The sequence below is a fragment of the Camelus bactrianus genome, chromosome 19, assembly GCF_048773025.1.
Source record: "Camelus bactrianus isolate YW-2024 breed Bactrian camel chromosome 19, ASM4877302v1, whole genome shotgun sequence".
Taxonomy (NCBI): Eukaryota; Metazoa; Chordata; class Mammalia; order Artiodactyla; family Camelidae; genus Camelus; species Camelus bactrianus.
Genome location: NC_133557.1, coordinates 22,348,357 through 22,369,434, shown reverse-complemented (window position 1 = coordinate 22,369,434; position 21,078 = coordinate 22,348,357). Strand labels below are relative to the sequence as shown.

General features: G+C 49.0%; 1 protein-coding gene across 1 annotated transcript in view; it reads left to right on the top strand.

The window, feature by feature from the left end:
• Nucleotides 1-21,078, top strand: part of PREX1 (phosphatidylinositol-3,4,5-trisphosphate dependent Rac exchange factor 1) — a 175,674-nt gene that overhangs the window by 101,316 nt on the left and 53,280 nt on the right. The window contains exons 7-10 of the mRNA XM_074347397.1: nucleotides 5,121-5,254; nucleotides 10,992-11,110; nucleotides 12,653-12,802; nucleotides 14,980-15,127. Of these exons, the coding sequence (XP_074203498.1) occupies nucleotides 5,121-5,254; nucleotides 10,992-11,110; nucleotides 12,653-12,802; nucleotides 14,980-15,127 (551 nt within the window). The remainder of the gene's footprint in view (nucleotides 1-5,120; nucleotides 5,255-10,991; nucleotides 11,111-12,652; nucleotides 12,803-14,979; nucleotides 15,128-21,078) is intronic.

Below are 21,078 nucleotides of genomic sequence, written 5' to 3'. Positions count from 1 at the left end.
TTCTAGGCTCCTCTAGCCCCCTCAGGTATTGAGTCAGGCCCTCATTTCTTTCTGCTTAAAATGCATAGCTTGGTTTCTGTTTCCTGCAACTGAAAATTATGTTGTTTAGGATGTGTCCTCTAAGGAATCTCATTTCACCTTCATGATGTCAGAGCTCTGATTTGGTTTCTTGTGATCTTCTTGGCCTTCCCCTCCATGGCTCCACGATGGCAGCAGCTCCAGGCATCAAGTATACCAAAGCAGGAGGAGACAGGGGTATGGCCAGGGCAGTGAGGGGGAGCTCTCCTCCGTAGTGGAGGAAAACCTATTCTAGAAGCCCCAGAGAGACTTCCTTCTCCATCTCACTGGCCAGAAGTGGGTCACTTGGCCACTTTTAGTAAATATGCTGACCTAAAGAGCAAGTAGAGTAGACACACTTAAACATCTGTCTGGTTGGGCTTTGAGCTTCCTGGCTGCCAAGGTAAAAAGAGTAGGACACATAAGTTACTTAACATTCATTATCAAAAAAGGAAGAAGCTGGAGCAGTTCTTCTGGGTGTCAGAGAGTTTCCGAGCATGTAGCTAGAAACGAAATTGCTCATGTGGGCCCCTGTGGAGAATGTATTAAGCAAGCAATTTGGCAGCCAGAGCAGAAGTAATTTCCAAATGCCTTCTTCTGTTAAGGGCCTAAGGAAATAGGAACTAAGGCCCTTTGGGGCCCTTTTTGACCCTGAAAAGGCTGCACTTTGAGAATGGCCCTTATTTTGGCCACTGTTGCTGGGTGCAGTAGGAAATAAAGTGATGAAAAATAACTGCAGGCGATTATTGAGCACCTATTACATGTTCCCAACACTTGTAGAGACATGCTGTTGTTGTCCCCATTTTATAGGTGAGGAAACTGAGGCACAGGGTCTTGGCTTTGGGGCCCAGCCTTGTGACTTACAGATTGCCCTGCCTTAGGCAAGTTTGTCCTACTCACCTGGCCTTATTTTCCCTACTTGTCTAATTCTTCAATAATCATGCCTCTGAAATTACCTCCTGGTATTATATTGAGGATAAAGTGAAGCTTAGAATACGAATGTTCTTTGGAAAGTGTGAAATGGTTTTCTCTGCAGTAGAAGGGTTTCTAAGTTTGATCCTCAAGGTGACTTGGGAAACTAATATGTTCTAGCTAGGAAAAATAATGTTTAATGGTAAAGCTACTTGCTATAGCTTCATGCTGTCAGTAGTTACAACCTCAGGGGACTGTATGACTTTGGGCGTAGTGCACAGTGAATGATGATGGTTGAAAATCCTATTTCTGATTCTCTTCTTGATACCTTTTTTTGGGTATATATATATATGTGTGTGTGTGTATATGTGTGTGTGTGTGTGTGTGTGTGTGTGTGTATTTATTTATTGAAGTATAGTCAGTTTTCAGTGTGTCAGTTTCCGATGTACGGCTAATCTTTTTGTTTGACCTCTTGCCAATCTGATTAGATGGCTGTCTTCTCTCTTGGAATATGGCTGGCAAGGGACTTGTTTTGGAGGAAGAAGAGTCTTTTCTTGGCCACTTTCTTGCTGTGTGCTTGGGTTTGCATCATTAGCTTGATCTCCAAATCTGTGGGGTTTTTGGCCCAACTTTCTGTAAGCCAGTTGTCCTTTTTAGTCGTGGGACTGGTTTAATTCAGATAAGTTAATCCATAAATCCATCTTACTGAGCATTAGGAAATGGCAGTGTGTTGCAATATTGTGGAGGTGAGCATCTGAGCCAGCCCCCTCTGCTCATAGAGGGAGGGGTTCCTTTGCCTCAGTTTCCTCATCTGAAAAGTCTGGAGAATGGCAGGACGCCCCATGGGTCACTTGAGGATTCGGGGAGCGGATGCCTGCAGAGCACTCAGAACAGTGCTTTGCTTATTGGCTCAGAGTAAGTGCTCAATAAATGTCAGGAGGAGCTGTGGCAGCAAAGCGGGATTTCCTTCTTCATTTTTTTAGATGAAAAAGCATCGTGCAACTTTGGCTAGGGTTCATCATCCCAGTGCGGGCTGGCCCTCCTGCGGAGGGACGCTCCAGATGCCAGCCCCACAGACTTCCGTGAGAAGCTCATGGTAATAAAACAAGTGCATGTTCTTAATAAGACAGAGGACACACCGCTCCTGCTGGCTCTGGGAGCCCTGGTTTAAGGGACCATCAACTGCTCCCTCACCCACAGGGGACAAAAGGGAGCAGGGGTGAGGAAACAGAAAATCGTTAAAAAGAACGATCATCAGTAGAGGTTCCCGTATGTTCTTCCCACCCTCCCGGGGATGCCTTGTGTTCCCAAGGGAATGTGGTCTCGCCCCTTCAAAGACCCCTGCTTCAGACCAGTAAGTGCATAAAAAAAACCCTTCGGAGTCCCTTCTATGAGGCAGCATAGGGTAGTAGAGGTTAGTGGGTAGGACAGTGGGGCGACCTGTCTGGGTTCACATCCCAGCTCACTCATTCACCAACGATATGACTTTGAACAAGTCACTTCACTGCTCTGTGCCTCAATTTTCTCATCTGCAAAGTGAGAGCTGTCGTCAGGATTAAGAGTTTGTGTAAGATATCTAGAGCCGTAGGCGGCAGATGTCAGCCCTGTGCACGCAGTAGCTTTTGCCATCTCTGAATGTTCCTACTTTGGTCCCACACTGAAGAGGTCTCCAGCCCTGACTGGTGGACACCTCGAGGCTCAGCCTCTTCCCTGTGTATCTGATCCTCAGACCACCCCTGACCTGGGTTCAGGGCTTCCAGGGAGACTGAGGCTCAGCTGGGCTTCCTAGGAGGGCTGGGGTGGAAGGGATCTCTCCCTGGAGTGTCCTTCGCATTTCAGATGTAGTTTGCTGGGTTGTCGCTGGCCGAGGCTGCAGAGGCAGCTTCCCAGGCTGAGTGTGCTTCCTCTCCATTGGCAGAGTGGTCAGATCTAGGCCTGTGTGACCTCCAGACTCTTGGGCCCTGCAGCTGACACTAGATTCATATACTGGCAGCTAAAATCCCCCTTTGGAGCCTGGAAGGGCTGGTGGGTGAGTGAGGTGGGTGGAGGAAACAGGAAGCATGTGGTCTCCGAGGCACTGCAGAATTGCTGTCTGCTCTGAGCTGGCCCGTGGGCCATTGACGGAGCCTTATCACCCTGGGAGTCACACTCACCCTGTTTGCAAGGACTCTGGAGCTCTAAAGGGCCCTTGGTGACGGAAGCCCTGAGCTCTAGGGCAGCAGGTGTGCTACCTCGCTGCATCACTGTGCTTTGGGAATCACACATCTGCCTGCAGCACGCAGGCATCCGGGCTGTGATTTCTGCTAATGGGTGCGTGCTCCTGTCCTGGGCCACACAGCTCTTGTCTGCAAAGAAGCTGGTTTCCCAGGACCCCGAGTGGGCCCCAGAGGGGGTCTCTGGCACCAATGGACAAATGGATTTGCTGCATCCAGCCGGGCCATAGGTGTGGAGCAAACCAGCTCTGACAGCACTTAGCAGACAGCCTAATTTCTGAGTTGCCAAAACCAGTTCCCCGTACTGGGTCTCAGAAATAATCAAGTTAGCAGATCTCTCTGGGTACGAACTCTGTGTTGGTTCTGGGTGTTGAGTGTCTGGGGAAGGAGATTATGTGAACACCTCTCCCTCCTTCCTCCCCAAGTTCATTTCCAGGCAGAGACAGCATCCTTTCTCTTTGTCTCTCCCTTCACTGTGATCTGCAGGTTTGTCAAATGAATTTCCCCTAAAATACCGCTTTTGCATAATATCCCTGGGGCCTAAATGTCAGAGGCACTGCCTTGCCCACTTCTTGATGGAGCCTCCATCCTTATCTTGATGTATTAAAGTACGGGGTTGGGAGCTGTAAGAAAGAGAGATTTCAATGGCTTAAATGAGATAAAAATTTAGTTCTTGGTACTGATGCAGGCTACGGCAGCTGTGCTCCATTCAGGCCCTGGTCCCTTCCAACCCCTTCCTCCACCATCTGCTACAGTGTATCCCAGTACTGTGCCGTCTCCCAGCCTATGGCAAGAGGGCGAGGGGGAAGGGGAGAGAAACCATGTAGAAGTGGGGCACACTGACCTTAATGTAGTCACACGGCCACCCCTGGTGCAGAGGATGCTGGGAAATTGAGTCTGGTTGGGCAACCATGTACCCACTAAACAGCTAAAACTTTTCCTGTGACGGGAAAAGAGCATGGATTTGGGGACTCCCAGGGGACTGCCCTAGCTGGCACTCTGTGCCCTCCAAGACCTCCTTCCTGCTTTTTCTCTCTTAGCACTTTGTGATCTCTCTGCCCCTGCCTTGGTCCCCTCAGAGCTCCAGATGGACACGTGTGGTCCCCAGGTCTGAGGATTCCTCCCAGGAGCAACCGTGCCTCTTCCCTGTCCTCAGCCTCTTCATCTTCACCGTCCTCCCAGGCCCATCTCACTCCTCCCCGGTGTCTTTCCTGACCACACTGCCCTGATCCTCACGCAGATTCAGCAAACATCACACTCACTTGGCATCTTAGCCCCTGCCCACCCCCGACACTGAGCATAGATGACCAGGTGGAATTCGGGACTGTTCCTTCCCATCTTTTCTCACATCCTTAGTTAGAGTGAGTGCTCTCAGAATCCTGCCCCTGGCGGTGTTCACATTGTGTTTGTCACCTGTTCTCCAAGCATTTATTGAGCACCTGCTGTGTGCCAGAGAGTGTGGTAGGTGCTGGGAATGCAGTGGCAAATGCTTGATAGATGCTTGATAATACTTCCTGTTTGTGTGGAAGTGGCATTCTTGTGGAGGAGGTAAAATAACAGGTCAAGACACAGATAAATAAAAGGGAAGGGACTGGCAAAAACCAAACCAAAACAAAACCCAAAATAAAGCCAGATGCTGACTAATGCTGTGTGAATGGGGTGAGTCCTTTCACCTCGCTGAGCCCCAAGTCTCTCTTCTGTGAAATGGTCCTCTCTGTGTTCTTGCCAGCATTGTCTTGGCACACTCAGCAGAGGGGAGCCATCGGTGAGATTATGTTGGTTCTCTGCTCCCAGATGTGCCCACGGTGGTGTATTGATTTTGAGGGGTGCAGGAGGCAGCGGCAGGCTCTGTCTCTGGGAAGGAAGGAGGTATCCCTGAGTGCTCTCTTGGATTTACCAGCTCTTACACTGCACCCTGCCCCCCCATCACTCTCCCAGGGCTCCAACCTCACGGACATCTGCACTCAGCTCCTCCTGCAAGGGACTTTGTTAAAAATCTCCGCGGGCAACATCCAGGAGAGAGCCTTCTTCCTCTTTGACAACCTCCTTGTCTATTGCAAGCGGAAATCCAGGTGAGTTGCTGGGGAGGTGGCGGGGCAGGGCTGCCCGGGTGGACCAGGAGGCTGGGGTTGGGTTGAACTCTGACGGTTTCTCATGGTGACAACATAGGCTTGTCACTTCTCTTTCTGGGCCTCCCTTTTCTCTTCTGAGTTGAGGGCTTTGTTCTAAATCAGCACTATCTGAGAACCAATGTTACTTAAAATTTTCTAGTAGCTACATTAAAAAAAGTAAAAAGAAATAGTGGAATGAATTTAAGTAATATATTTTATTTATCCCAATATATCCCCAAATATTATCATTTCAACTTAATTGACTTTAAAAATTATTAAATAGGCATTTTGCATTTGAAAAAAATTACAGTGTATCTTCAAAATCTGGTGTGTGCCTTACCCTTACAGCACATCTCAATTTGTGCTAGGCACTTTTTAAGGGCTCAGTTGCCACCTGTGGCTTGTGGCTGCCATAGTGGACAGTGTAGGTCGAGATGATCATGGAAGTTTGGAGATTCTTTGTGCCACCAACATCCTGTGATTCTCAGATTCAAAAGCAGATGGTTTGAGGGGAGGGGGCTCTTCTACTGTTAAGTTTCTTGAGGGAAAGATAGTATTTTGTCATCTTTGTGTGTCTCACTGGAGCTTCTTAAACTTTGTAGAGTGAATGGATGGGTGGATGAGTGGTAGACGGGTGCAGATGTGTGTGTGACTGGATGTGTGGGCAAATGGGAGGAGGGAGAGATGGGTAGTTGGAGGCCTGGGAGATGAATGGATGTAGGTGAAGGGCGGCAGGGAGGAAGTGGTTGTGGATGCAGGCATGAATTGATTTGTGGAGGAATCAATGGAGGAATGGAGGAATGAGTAGACGAATGAGTGAGTGGTTGAGTGGTTGGAGGTTGAGGAGATGGTTGGATGGAGGGATAGATAAAAAGTGAGGGGAATATACGAGTGTCTGGGTAGTTGGAGAAATGGATTTGAAGACCTGCTGAGCTGGCAAAAGTGTGATTAGATGAAAAGTGAGTTGGGGGCGTTTATGTATGGTTCTGTTGAGTGAGTGGGTAGATGATGGATGGTCATAAAACTGGGAGGCTGGGTGGGTGGTGGAGGTTTGGAGATTAGTGGATAGATGGTCAGTTGGATGGGTGTGTTGAAGGATGATTGGTTGATAGTTGCCAGAGTGGTTGGACTCCCACATGGAAGGTTAGATGATTGGATGATTGAGTTGATGGATGGATAGATGACTGATTAGAGAGAAGGAAAGTTAGGAGACAGAGGGGTAGGATCGTCAGTGGGTGGTTGGATGGATGAGTGGGTGGGTAGATAGATGGACCAAGAGAACTCCTGCCTTTCAGTTTTCTTGCCCAGCAAGTAGAGGACAATCTCAACTGACCAGTGCAGCCCTTTTTGAGTTCAGCTTCCTGTTACTTTGTCTTAGGGATGAAATAATGACTTTCCAGAGGCTTCTTTACTCCTTTATCTAGCAAAAGCTAGGGCTGACGTGAGGTCCCAATCCTGGGCTCCACTGTCAGCATCACCTCCAACTTCCCTTGTGGTTCTGGGCTTGTCACTTACTGTCTTTGAGCCTTGTTTTCCTTGTCTGACTCTGCTGGCCTCCTCAGGTGAAGGTGAGGCACCTTTGATGGGTGTTCTGTGTCTGCGGTGGCATCTCATTGTCTTCCTGCTCCAGCCTGACCTCTCTGAGCCAGTTTTCTCGTCTGTAAAATGGGGTTGATAAGCCCCTTCTTACAGTAGTTCTTGGTTCAGAGCCAAGCTCCATATTGAATCCCTGTTCAGCCATTTCTCTTGCTCTGTGACTTTGCCTCCCTGCCTCAGTTTCCTCATCTGTAAAATAGGGTGAATTATCACCTGTCCCTCGTAGAGTCATTGTGAAGGACAAATGTGTTCATTGTGCCCGGCGCACAGTAAATGTGCAGAATAAGGAGTAGCAGGTATTACTGTTAACTTACCTCCACACATGATGTGTCCTATGCAGTGTGATCCCATGGGTGCAGCACCTGGCCCCTGGCACATAGTAGGTGCTTCAACCACCGGCCCCTCCCCCTCCATTCTTTCCTCCCTCTTCTGGAACTTGATTCTTCTGGGCAGAGGCCTCAGTCTCCCTCTTTCACCGTCTGTGGGTGGCCAGTTCAGTGTGTCTCTTTATCATTTGATATTCTGTTCCCACTCACTCCGTTAGTCTGTCTGCATGTGTCTCATGTCCTCCCATCCCTCCATCACTGCCCTCTTCTTCTCTCTCCTTGCTTCCTGCCTGTTCACACTGGGGCCACCCTGAGAGTCCTCTGTTGGCAGTGCCAAGGCCACTGCCAGCGTCCAACCCTAGCCCTTCCCCTCCACCCGCCCTGGGCTGTCTGAAACAGGCACTTTTCCCAGAACACTGAGGTTTAGAAAACAGAATGTCCCTTCAGGCCTCTGTGATCTCCCAGCATTGGCCAAGTTTGCTCAGCCTTCAGCCACCTGCATACAGGCCCTTGCTCCATCGGTGGGGTCGCACCTGTTGGAGTGATAACAGCTGATGCTGACCAGACTGGACTCCAGGTGGGCCTTCTAGGGCCTGTCCTGTGGCTGCCACAAGCTCCTGTAAGGCTGTTTCCTGAACTCCATCCTGCAAGTGAGCTGGGCTGGCTGGAGGGAGAGGGTGCATCTGTCTCCTGAGAGAGCCTGACAGGCGGCCACTATTCCTGCCTCTGGATCAAGAGCCAGAGGGCAGGGCTCCGAGAGGTCTCAGTGGGTTGGGTAGTGGTGGATGGAACTCCGGCCTGACTGATGTGGCCACAGGAAACGCCTGATGCTGGTAGGTTACAGGTTTCTGCCTCCTGTTTGGTCTTTGCCTGTTCTGCTGGCTACTGCCCATCGGGGACATGGATCAGGGAGGTCTCTGACTCAGAGTGCTTCTGGTCTAATTCAAAAGAAGAGGCTCCTTGGATGTCGGAAGTGGAAGGGAGAGTTTTAAAAGCTCACTTCCCCATTCTTCAGAAGGGGAAACTGAGACGCAGAAGCTAAGTCTCATATATCTCAACTGCCTGCTTAATGTCTTAGAGGTGTTGGCATCGTGTAGTGGTTAAGGACACAGAGGCTCCATCCCTCACTAGTCCTGTCAGCTCTTTGTGCCTCTGTTTTCCTATCTGTTTAATGGGGATGAAAGTAGTCTGCATCTCATAAGGTTGTCTTTATAGGTTAGGTAAGATAGAACATGTACAGTGGTTAGAATGATGCCTGGCACAAGGTATGTGAGGTGGAGGAAATCTAAGTGCATATTTTCCCTTGCGTGTGTCACACACAGCTCACACTTAACTTGGGTCTAAAACATGACTCTTCATTGCAATTCCTGCGCAGATTTTTTTCTCCTCAGATCTTTCTCATTCCTAGTAAATGGTACCACCATTCACCCAAGATCTCAGGCCAGAATCTTGGTTGTCCTTGATTCTGACCTCCCTCACCTCCACATCATCAGTAAGGGCTTTGCATTCTCTCATCAAACATTGGCCAGAACCTTAATGTAATTCTGATAAAAATTCCAGGAGTGGGGGGTTGTGTGTATGTAAATGATTTTATAATCTACATGGAAACACAAAGAGACAAAAATAGCTAAGACAATTTTGAAGAAGGACAAAGCTGTAGGACTTTTATTACTGATACCGTGGCTTACTATAAAGCTGCGGTAATTAAGACAATGTGGTATTGATGTGAAAACAGACAAATGGATTATTGGAATGGAACAGTGAATCTCGAAGTAGACCTACATCTTTTGAATTTCAACAAAAACACCAGTATGGCTCAATATGTGGTGCTTGGTCAGTTTGATATCCAAAAGGAAAAAAATGAGTCTTGACCCCCCACCTCTCACAATATACAAAAATCAACTTCAGATAGATCAATGATTTAAACGTGAAAGTTTAAAAAAAAAAGCTTCTAGAAGGCATAGGAGGCTATCTTCCTGATCTGGGGGTAAGCAAAGGTTTCTTAAATTGGATGAAAAGTAAAATAATTATAAAGGAAAAATAGTTTTATCAGACAACATTAAAATTAAGAACTTCTGTTCATCAAAAGATACCAGGAAGAGAGTAAAAAAGGCAAGCCACAGAGTAGGAGATCTTTGCAGTCCACTCTCCAAAGGACTCATATCTAAAATATATAAAGGGAAGGAGTGTATACCTCAGTGTTAGAGTATGTGCCTAGCATGCATGAGGTCCTGGGTTCAATCCCCAGTACTTCCATAAAAATAAATAAATAAATACCTAATTACTTCTCCCCTATAAAAAAATGAAAAAAAAAAAAAAAACCCACCAAAATATATAAAGAAGTCCTATAAGCCAAATTTGGCCCTTTGCTTATTTTTATAAATAAAGCTTTATTGGCACACAGCCATGCCCAATCATTTTTGTGTTGCCTGTGGATGCTCTCATGCCTCAAGGGCTGAGTTCAGTAGTTGTAACAGAGACCATATGGCCCATAAAATTAAAAATGTTTACTATCTGGCCCTTTTTCAGAAAAAGTTTTCTGAGCTCTGCTGTAAATCATTAAGAAAAAGACAACCCAACAGAAAAGTGCTTAAGGGACCAATGGAAGACACCAGATGGCCAATAAACATGAAAAGGTGCTTGGCCTCAGGGCTCATCAGGGAAATAAAGATGAAATCTTTATTAGAGACACTCCTCTGTGCCACCAGAATGGCCAGAAGGAGAAATGAAATACCAGTTGTGGAGGATGCGGAGCAACTGGAATGTCCCTCTGCCGCTGGGGATGGGAGAATTGATACGACTTGGCAGTATCTACTGAAGCCGATCACGTGCATCTGTATCACTGAGCAGTTCAGCTCCTGAGTAGATGACCCAAAGGAGAGTGCGTAGATGTTCTGCATAAGACACATGCCAGAACATTCACAGCAGCACCAAACTGGAAGCAACCCAGATGTCCATCGCCATCACCCTGTGTGATTCCACATGTGCGACGTTCCAAAACAGGCAGAGCGAATCCGTAAGGTTAGATGTCAGGAGAGTGCTTACGCCTGTAGCGGGTAGTGACCAGAAGAGGGCATGATGGGGAGCTCTTGGGATGCCTCCTGCCTTTCCAAATTGCAAGCTGTATTCTCAGAGACTTTGTTTTGTTCCCTGCTGCAGCTCTGGCACCCAGATGCATGGTGCCTGGTGCCCAGTAGGTTTTCTCTTGAGCACTTGTTGAATGCATGGGTGAACGTCTCCCCTTGGTGCCAGCTTGGTATCCTTCCCATGAGGAGCGCTAGTTGGATTGCTGAGTAACTGAATGAATGAGCTAGAGGATTCACCTGAGTGAATGAATGAATGGTAGGTAGGTAGATGTAGGTGGATTGATGGATGGACTGCCCACTCCACAGTCCTTCCCATTTGGTCTTATTTCGGGAAGTTTCTGTTTGTTGGATACTCGGAAAGTCTCTACCCTTTTTCTAGCCTAGAAGAATGGGTTTCTTTTGTTTCTTGTTGGTTTCACATCGACATCTCCTGTTGGCTCAAAAATAGCTCTGGGAGGTCAGCAATGCTGTTAGCCCATTTTTCAGGTGAGGAAGCTGTGGCTGAGAGTCGAAGTGACTTGCTCAGATCACCCAACCACCAGCCAAAACGCCATGTTTCTGGCTCAGTTCCCACTCTCCTCCGTCCCTGGGCGCTCTTGTTTACTGCCCGGTTTCCCTTCGTGCTGCTGAAGACGGTTGAGCCCCAGTGAGGTGAGACAGAGGGGATGTTGACTTCCCACTGTCTTTCAGGGTCACAGGGGGCAAGAAGTCCACCAAGAGGACCAAATCGATCAACGGCTCCCTGTACATCTTCAGGGGTCGAATCAACACTGAAGTTATGGAGGTGGAGAACGTGGAGGACGGGACAGGTAGGCCCGACCCCAGCCCTGCCTGAGCCCAGCCCACCTGCTCTGTGCCGCAATGTCTGTTGCAGTTAGTTTTTCCCTTTGGTTGGGAAAGGTAACCTACCTACAGAAAAGTGCCTAAAACACATGTACAGAAAGCAAACCCCTGGGTGGTCACCACTCAGGTTAACAAAGAAAATGCTCCCTGAACCCCAGAAGCCCCCCACGTACCCCTCCCTGGTCAAAGTGCCTCCTTCCCCCAGAAGTAACTGCTGTCCGAATTTTGTGATGATTATTTTCTTGCTTTTTAAAAATACTTTTACCTCCTAAATGTGCATTACTAAACACTTTAATCAAAATGTCTGTTTTTGAACCTTATTTAGATAGTTATATGATGACAAATATATATAAAATTATATATGTATTTATTATTATTATTATTTCATGGTGTGTTTCTCTGGGTAGCACTGGCCCAGAAAATGGATTTTCTTTTTTTTGTAAATTAAGGTATAGTTGACTTTACAACATTGTATTAGTTTTACATGTACAACATAGCGATTCAATATTTGTATGGATTATACTCCATTTAAAATTATCGTAAAATAATGGCTCTATTTCCCTGTGCTGTGTAGTAAGTCCTTGTCGCTTATCTATTTCATATGTAGTAATTTGTATCCCTTAATCCCATACCCCTTTTGTACCCCTTCGCCTTCCTTCTCTCCACTGGTGGTCACTGGTTTGTTCTCTAATTATATAAATGGTCATAAACTATACTGTACATTCTTTCCCATCTTGCTTCTTTCACTCAACCCCATGGTGGTGAGGTTCGTCTGTGTTTCTGCATGTGGTTCTCAGTGGCTTGTTGGTTTCCATTGCTATGTACTGTTCCATTGCACAGATAGTCCTCAGTTTACCCATTCCTTTGGTGAGGGACATTTGGGTTGTTTCTGCTGTTCACTGTTAAGAACAGCGATCTTGTAAGTATTCGTGTGTGTACACCTCTTGGTGTATTTGCCCTTGAGCTTGTCAAGGGCAGGGATTCTGAACTGGTTTTGAGCCACAGGCCCCCTTGGCAGCCTCATGAAACCTATGGGCCTGGCGTCAGCATCCCTGGATGTCAGCCTGTTTTCAGAGAGGTTTGCTGATCTCCAGCCAGTGGTGTGTAAGGGCCTGAGGTGTAGCATTGTTGGGCTTGCACTTGGGTTTTAAGTAGTCTAGGTGCCTGAATGAGACAGGCAAGGAGGCAGGGAAGCAGTCCCAGGCTGCCGGCAGGTGTCTTCCCGTGAGTCCTTCCTGCATGAAGCCCCTGTGACTGAGTTACTGGAAGAGCTCTTTGCTGGCAGGTCTTCCTTGCCCACCAGAGAACAGATAGGAGACGGGGTGAGCGTTTGAAGAGTGCTAAGTTCATCTCCCGAATCTGGATCCTGTTGATGCCCCTGCCGCATTGACTTTCTGGAGCAGGGAGGGCTGGTCCCGTGACCCCACTCGTTAAGCGTGTCGTGGGGAATGTTCAGAGTTGTAGGACTGTGCTCTTGCTGACCCACCCTTGCCTCCTGCCCCTGCCAGCGGATTACCATAGCAACGGCTACACTGTCACCAATGGCTGGAAGATCCACAACACAGCCAAGAACAAGTGGTTCGTCTGCATGGCCAAGACCGCAGAGGAGAAGCAGAAGTGGCTGGACGCCATCATCCGTGAGCGGGAGCAGCGCGAGAGTGAGTGGCTGGGGGTGTTCCCGCACCCCTGGGGCGAATATGGCTTCCCCTAGTCTGGTCACTCAGTAGAGTGAGAGCTGTGTCTAGGGAAGGGGCCCAGGGCCCTTTCCAGAAAGATCAGAGCTACAAAAAGCAAGACTTTGAAGGGGCAGGGAGCTCTGGGACTGTTATAACTTGGTGGTATCTCAGCTCACCCAAGGTCATCTGGTTCAGCCCACTAGACAGATGGGGAAACTGAGGCCCAGGGGAAGGGTCTTGCCCAAGGTCATGCCAGTATGATTGGTTGCCCTGAGATTCCGTCTTCCTTCACCCTTGAGGGTTGGTAGCTAAGATGCTTCCTATGTGTCTCTGTTCCCTCCGCGGTACTATTTCCTTCACGTGGGGTTCTTTTTGTTTGACATTCACCCAGTCTTCGTCTGAGAGGAGGGTCCTTGGGGGCTGCCCTTAACTAGGGTCATGAATCTCTGGGCCTGGGCACCTCTGAGGCAGCTTGCATAGGAAGTGCAGAGCTGGGTGTGATGGTTGAGTGGGGTTGGGGGTGGGTGCTGGACTGTTGCGCAGAGACCACCGTGCTGGGAAGAGAGGACAAGGTGTGTTTGGGGGTGAGTTGCTTCTGCTTTCCAGACCTCAGGGATGTGGTCTGACACACAGAGGTAAAAATTCCTGCCACAGAGGGTTGTGATGCTGCTACATGAAGTCTGGATTTGATCCCACGTGCAGATTTGACATAAGGTCCTCAAAATGGTCCCTGTGCCCAGCTTTACAGGGCCAGAAACCGAGGCCCAGTTTTCTCCATATCTGTGTTGCGTCCACCTGAAATCACCATTCAGACGTGTCATAGATGTATCCTCCTTACGATGTCTAATCAGAATCCTTGATTTCCACCCTATCTTCTTCCCCAATCCTGTTTATTCCCTCGACTGGCCCATCTCAATAAGCAGCTCCTTCAATCATCCAGGAGCTCAAACTCTTGGTGTCACCCCTGATGTCTTGGTGTCTGCCCACTCCCCAAATTCAACAGATCAGTCAGTCCCTTTGACTCTGCCTTCCACATATGCCAAGTCCATCCACCTGTCTCCTCTCCCTACTTCCTCCCAAGTGCAAGTCATCATTGTCTCTTAGGAATGAATGTGGGCCCAGCACAGCCAGATCCACTGGTTTTGTTTTTGTTTTTGTATTTTGAGAAGCTAGACATCTGGGTTTTTAAATGATATTTCCTGATTAAAAATGTTGCATCAAAATTTATTAAAATGCTTAGGCCAAATAAACTACCAAACATGGCCCCTGCTGGGGCAAGTTTGTGACTTTTGACATTGATCAGGGCTGAGTGTATGGTCAGGACTGGGGGTCAGGGTCAAGGGTGTGGCCTGGCCTTGGTGTGGCTGATCAATATCTTTGTGGTTAGAATGGAGTGCTGTGGTCAGTGCTGGATATATATGATCATGAATAGGGTATGGCCTGAGTGGGCCTTGGTTGTTAGAATTGGGGTGTCATCTAAACCCCGATCTCCCAGCTGAGTTTACAGGGGTGGTGCCTGCTGTGGTCCAGAGCGCAGATCTGGAGCCAAACTTGAGGGTCTGAATCCTGGTTCTACCACTTCTAGATGGACAACCTTGGACAGAGAACTTAATTTCTCTGGGCCTCAGTTTCTTCACCTGTAAAATGGGGATAATGGAACTTGTAGGTTTCTTATGAGGATTAAGTGGCATAGAGTAGGTGCTGTAAAAGCATTTGCTATTATTATTTGTCATTGCTGTTATTGTCAGGATTGGACAGGGACCAAGTAGAAAATATGGGACAGTGATTAGGATCAATACTGTGTTATTGTCTAGAGAAACAAGCAAATTTCCATCCCTGGCCCAGAAGGAAGATCTCAGTAAGACTTTCTGATAACTTCTGAATTTGGAAACCCATCCTCAGGTTGAAGGGTAGACTGCTTATTACCCTGGGCCTCAGCTTTGCCATCTGTAAAATGGGGGCACTTAGTCACCCTTTCCTACAAGGTTCTTGTACAGAGTCATTGGCAGGTGCCTGGAACTGAACTACAGGCAGTGAGTGCCCCATGGATGACTGCTGGCTGTGGCAGTAGTTGGGGGCAGCTGGGGACAGGGTTTCAGGAGCCACAGGCCCACCTCCTCTGCACCCCAGTGCTGGTGTTGACCATGCCCCCTCCGTAGGCCTGAAGCTGGGCATGGAGCGGGACGCCTACGTCATGATCGCGGAGAAGGGGGAGAAGCTTTACCACATGATGATGAACAAGAAGGTGAACCTGATCAAGGACCGGCGGAGAAAGCTGAGCACCATCCCCAAGTGCTTCCTCGGCAAGTGAGTGGCCTCACCCTGGCCTCCACTGGGTCCCTGGAGGCTGGAGATGGGCAGACCGTTTGCACCCACCTGGCTTTCCCAGCTCTGCTCCTTCCCCCAGGAGCCCTCCTGGGCAGAGCCACTAAAGCACCCTGAATCCCAAAGAACAGCCCTTGGAGGTCAAGGGTAGTGGGGTCGCCATGTCAGGTCTTTCAAATGTTTTTGACCACAACTCACTGCAAAATCTAAGTTTCATATTGTGACCTGATACACACTTCCATGTAATATATGATTGAAGCCAAAGTTTCACAAAACTTACTGTGCTTCATGCTCTCTAAAAATATCTGTTCTGTTTCTATTCTGTTCTGTTCTATTCTACTCATTTCTTCATTCACTTCAAAAATAATGCTGAGCACGACCCATGAAATTGATTTCACAAACCATGAATGGATTGTCCCCCATGGATTGAGAAACACTGCTCTAACACTCAAGGAAAGAAGCCCCTATAGGTATCTCAAGCAGGGAGGTACTTAACACAAGGAGTTGATTTCAGAGGTTTTGGAAGGGCTGGAGGAGCAAATGTAGGCCCTTGAATCAGTCTGTTCAGATGCCATAGTAAAGTATCACAGACAGGGCAGCTGAAACAACAGAAATTTATTTTCTCACAGTTCTGGAGGCTATAAGTCTGAGATCAAGGTGTTTTTGGCTTGGCTGAGGCCTCCCTTCAGTTCTTAGGGCCTCCAATTTCTCTGGGAAATACATTATTTCCTAATAATAAAACATTATTACCCCCATCCCCATGTTTTTCTTTACTAAGGGGAGGTAATTGAGTTTCATTTATTTAATTTTTTTTTTAATGGAGGCACCAAGGATTGAACCCAGGACCTCATGCATACTAAGCATGTACTCAACCACTGAGCTATACCCTTCCCCCTCCCCTGTCCCCGTTTTATAATTGAGGATCAAAGGGTGAGAACATAGGTAGGATAGGATTGAATCCTAAACCCACCTTTAAATGTCATTCACCTAGGGGAGGGGGCTGGGGACTGAGAGAAGCAGAAGAAATGCAATCCCTGTAAAACCATCAAGTTATTTCCAGGCCCTACTGTGTGCTAGAGATGGTATTTGACACTCGGGGTGGGAAGAACAACACTTGGGGCTCCTGACCTCACGAAGCTTGTTTGGGAGAGAAGCTTGCCTGTGAGGCTGGGACTTTGAAATTTATTAACTTGTACCCCACCCACTTCCCAAAAGCTTTTGAAGGGGCCTCGGATAAAAGCCACTGTAATTATTATATTGCCATAGACACAGGTGAGAGGTGATGTGGACTAGGGTAGTCACCGTGGAGGTAGGGGCATGTGGTTGCACCCTGGATCATTTTGAAGGTGACAGCACTTGCTGATGGGGTGGGGAAAGAGGGAATTAGGGACTGTGAGCTCCTGGAAGGTGGAGCTGCTGCTTGCTGAGAAAGGGAAGGAGACGGAAGGAGGTTTCAGGCGGCGCAATTAGCGCCTAGAGGTTCCACTTGGACAGTTATGTTAAGACAGTCCCCCGGGATGGAGGGGAGTTGTTAGATGGATATGACATCGTGACTTCGGGGAGAAAGTCCGGGTTGGAGACCTAAATGCAGGAGATGTGGGCATTTAGATGGTCTTCAAAGCCAGGAGACTGCATGAAATCTGCAAGGGGAGGGGTAGAGAGAGACGAGGCGGGACCGCCTCTTAGAGGAGGAGCCTGAGCAAAGGAGTCTGGGAGGCGCGCGCAGAGAGGCGGAAGGGCGCTGGCCAGGGCGGCGCTGCGGGAACCGGGTGCGGAAGGTGCCGGGATGCAGGGAAGCTGGAACTTCGGTTCGGACGCGTTGAGGTTGAGATGTCCAGCAGACGTTTGTGTATCCAACAGGTGTTGGATAGGGGTTAGAGACTGAGTGTGGAGCCGGGGGGCGAGCTAAGTGGTGATAGTCTGAGGCTTATGGTTGGTGAGGCCAGGCAGGGAGTCTGGGGGGTAGTTGGGACCCTGCGGCGTGTCTGGGATGCCTTGGAGTCAGGCTGCCCTTTTGCCCTCAGAATCAGTGACCCCAGCTCCACGTTTCCCCGGAGGGTCTGTGGAGAAGGGAGTGTGGGCCCCAGGTCTGCCGGATGTAGGGAAGGGAAGGGGCAGCCTGGCTGGAGTCCATCAGCTAATCCCTAATCCCTGGGCAGAAAGGAGGTTTTTCTCGCAGGAGGGGTTTGCTTCCGGTCCCCCAGGGTCAGAGGACCGCCCCCTCTCTTGCCAAACCCTTCAGAGAGCTTAGTCCAGCCGGATGGGATAACCTGTCTGTGATTAGAGCTTCAGCAGAGTGTTCCGTCTCCTCAGGAAGGATTAGGGGAGATTTCTTTTATTGCCCATTTGAAGCGGGGCCAGGATTGAAGCTTGTTTTGTAATCACAGGGCTTTTAAGGACCAGACTTCCTCCAGGAGAACAAGCTAATAGAACTCCTCCCCGCAAGGCTTTTGGTCTGCACCCAGCCCCGGGGGGCTTGGGGCCCTCCTCTCAGGCCCGGGCCCGGCTTCTCTTCCTCCAGGAGCAGCTCTGGTCCCCTCGGGTGGAAGGAACCAGCAATCATAGGCACACGGTTATCGAACCTTCCTCTGCTCCAGGTGCTGCCCTGTGGTCATGCCTTTTAACCCTCAGGGGACACTTGAGGCAGTTCACTGCCATTATTCCTATTTTAAGGGCGAGGACAGTGAGGCACAGAGGGGAGAAGGTCCTGCACAGGGTCACACAGCCACAAGTTGGGGGCTGGGATTTGAACCCAGGATTCTCTCCCACCTCACTCTGCTGTGTTTATCCATTTTCATTTCTGTTCACATTTAATCTTCCCTTGATAGTTACCTGTCTCTACAACTAGATGGGGACTCCATGAACCCCAAAATTGTCTAATTTATTTTTATAACCGTCAAGGGTTGGGCTTTGAGTCAGACTTGGAGTCGAGTTTTGATTCCCCCATGTTCTAGCTCTGTGACTTTGGGCAAGTTTCTTAACCTCTCTGAGCCTCAGTAAATGATCAGTTAACGAGAGATAATAAAACGTGCCTTGCCGGATTGTCAGAGGATACAGCAAGAAAATGCCTGTGACATGCTCAGCACATCGTGGGCAAGAGTAAGGGAAATGTGTGTTGGGGTTGAGGAGCGGCCTGTTTCTGCCGTTGTCGGAGACAAACTCATCGATGCCACATGAAGAAGAAACAAGGAATAAAATCTGTATTTTTGTGCAGGAATCATGGGAGGAAGATGGCGTTTACCCTCTGGGATCCTCAGATTAGTTGGGGGAGACAAAACTGATTCACTCATCCATCCCATTCGTTCAGTGTTACTGTGTGCCAGCAGTGAACAGGACAGAGGAAATCTCTGCCCTTATGGAGGTAACCGTCCAGCAGGGGAATCAGAAAACAGACAAGGAGATAAATACAAATCAGGAAGGGAATTTTAGCTAGGTGATGAATGCAGAAAGAAAGTGGGTTGATGTCAGGCTGTGAGGAAAAGGGGCTCTCTTTCAGCCAGGGTGATCAGGAAGGGCCTCTTTGGGGAGGCGACATTTTAACCAAGATCTAGATGACAAGCAAGAGCCAACCATGAGAAGATCTGGGGGAACAGTGTTCCTGGCAGAGGGAACCGCATGTGCGAAAGCCCAAAGGCTGGGATGAGCCTTGAGTAAGTCATTGAGGAACAGCAAGGAGGCCAGCATCGCTGGAGGGAGGGAGTGGCCAAAGAGGTTGTCAGGCAGGTAAGGGGTGAGGGGGTTCAGATTTTATTCCAGGTGCTCTGGGAATCTGTGGAAAGAGCTTATGCACAAGACTGAGGTGAGGATGAACTCATTACCCAGGCCCTGAATGAGGGCACTGTTAGAGCTTTTAAGAACTCAGGGGACAAATTGTGATGTTCTATCTGGCAGGGCAGTCAGGGAAGGCTTCCTGGAAGGAGAAGCCCTTTGGTTTCACTCTTGTCAGAGTTAGATGTCGTTCATTAATTGCAGTCTACCAGAACGGGAGCGCCCAGGTGGAAGAGGCCTCACTGGGTCGTCCACCTGTGGGCACAAGTGCAGGATATTAGCGCGAAATAGCTGATGAATAATGATTTGCCAGACGTGGCCACAGACGTCTCCCAGAAGCATCTCAGGCAGTGCAGTCTCAGAGATGAATGTGAAACCCCAGGTTTCTTTCCTTGTGGAGCTCAAGGCCATGGAAGAGACAGGCAAGAAAAATGGGATTCTTGTACTAGGGGTGAGTGGACATTAGGTCTCAGCTTGGGGGCTTATCTTGGAAGAATGCAAAGACCTGTGTATCCCCTGTGCCCAGCCTGGGACTTGACACACAGTAGGTGAAATGCATGTTAACTGGGTGAGTGATACTGGGAGCAGGAAGGAAGAGGGATGAAGACCGACACATGATTTCAAGTAGTCCCCCATCCCCTGAATTTCAGGCTCCTCGCCAGAACAGGCTGACCTGTTCCGTTTGTCCCCAGTGTACCTCACACTGCTCCAAGTTACATCTTTCTGGAAGACTGGATCTTGCTGTTCTTTGTCCCCCAGCCCCCAGTAGCTGGCAGATTGCTGGTTTCCTAACCTTACTTCTCACTCAGGGCCCTTTTGTATGCTGATCCCTCTGCCTACAACACCCTTCCTTGCACCCCACTGGTGGCAGACGGTGTCCTGCTGACCTAGTGCAGTTTGCAGATGTGTTTTCTGTGAGCCACATGGTGCTTTCAGAAAATATTGGATTCAATATTAACATTTAAAAGTTGGGAGATTTCACAGGAAGTGCTGGATTTCCGGCTTCTCTCGAAAAGTTGTAAGATGCTTTAGTTTTCCCATGTGGCCACAGTTGGCCGCACTGACTGGCTGCCGTCTTCAGAAGTTCTGGCTGGTTCAGTAGAGTTTCCATGTGGCCCCTTTTACTCATTCACGAGAGTTTAAGGTTCATGTGTTAGAGTGAATTTTGTATGGTTTTGTACGCTAGATCCCAACTCAAGACTCAATGTGATTAGAAGGTTACCCATTAAATTCAGAAGGCCCCTGAATGAACCACTTGTCAGGTGGATCTCGAGGCCCAGAGAGGGACAGAGGCTTGCCCAAATTTGCCCAGCAGGCTGTGAACCTTCCTTGTTCCTCAAAACGATGTAAGACTCAGCTCAGGGCAGAAACAGGTCACAGTTGCTGTCCTCTGGACTGCCTTTCTCTGCTCTAGCAGCTGCTGTGGGGAACTTCCTGTACCCCGCAGCCTGGCCGTAGGGCCGCCAGTCAGTGCCAGAGGTGGCCCCCATGGGACAGCTGGTGGGCAGCCGGAGGCTGAGTGTCAGCTTCCGAGAGTGGGCACTCCACATCTGTTCACCTCCCTCAGCTGCTGGCAGTTTTCTTTCTGCCTGTTTTTTGGGACCTTGAGAATAGAGCGGGGGTGGACAGGACCCAAAACAATCCCTTCCCCACTCGGGGCTCCCGCTCCACGAAATAGATCTGTTTCTTCTACACCTCCTGGGCCCGCACCCGGGCCCTCTGAATGCTTCAGCACACACCACTACCTACACACAAGGCAGGTCTTTGCTCAGCCAAACACTGGAAAGCTAAAAATAGCCCTGCCCCTCTCTGGCCCTGTAATTGGAGGCGGGACAGCTGGTTTCGATAAGCAGGAGAGCCCCGCGCTCTGGCCAGCTGCCACCTGCCTTCACTGAGTACAGATTGCCCCGCGTTCCCGGCTCACCCCTTTCCTGCTGACTTTTCCGTGGGTTGAGCTCTGCACCGAGCCCGAATGCAAATCCAAGAGCCAGGACCTGGGGTCTGGCTGAGCCTCTGCCCCACTGGGTAGTCACGTTGGATTTGATTTGCCTGATTTTTTCTGGGCTTGTGAGCATTTCTTTCTGAGTGAGACCTTCCTCCTCGCCCCAACATGGTCCTTCTTGTTTGATGGTTCATTCCTTCATTTGTTCAAAAAAATAGTTATT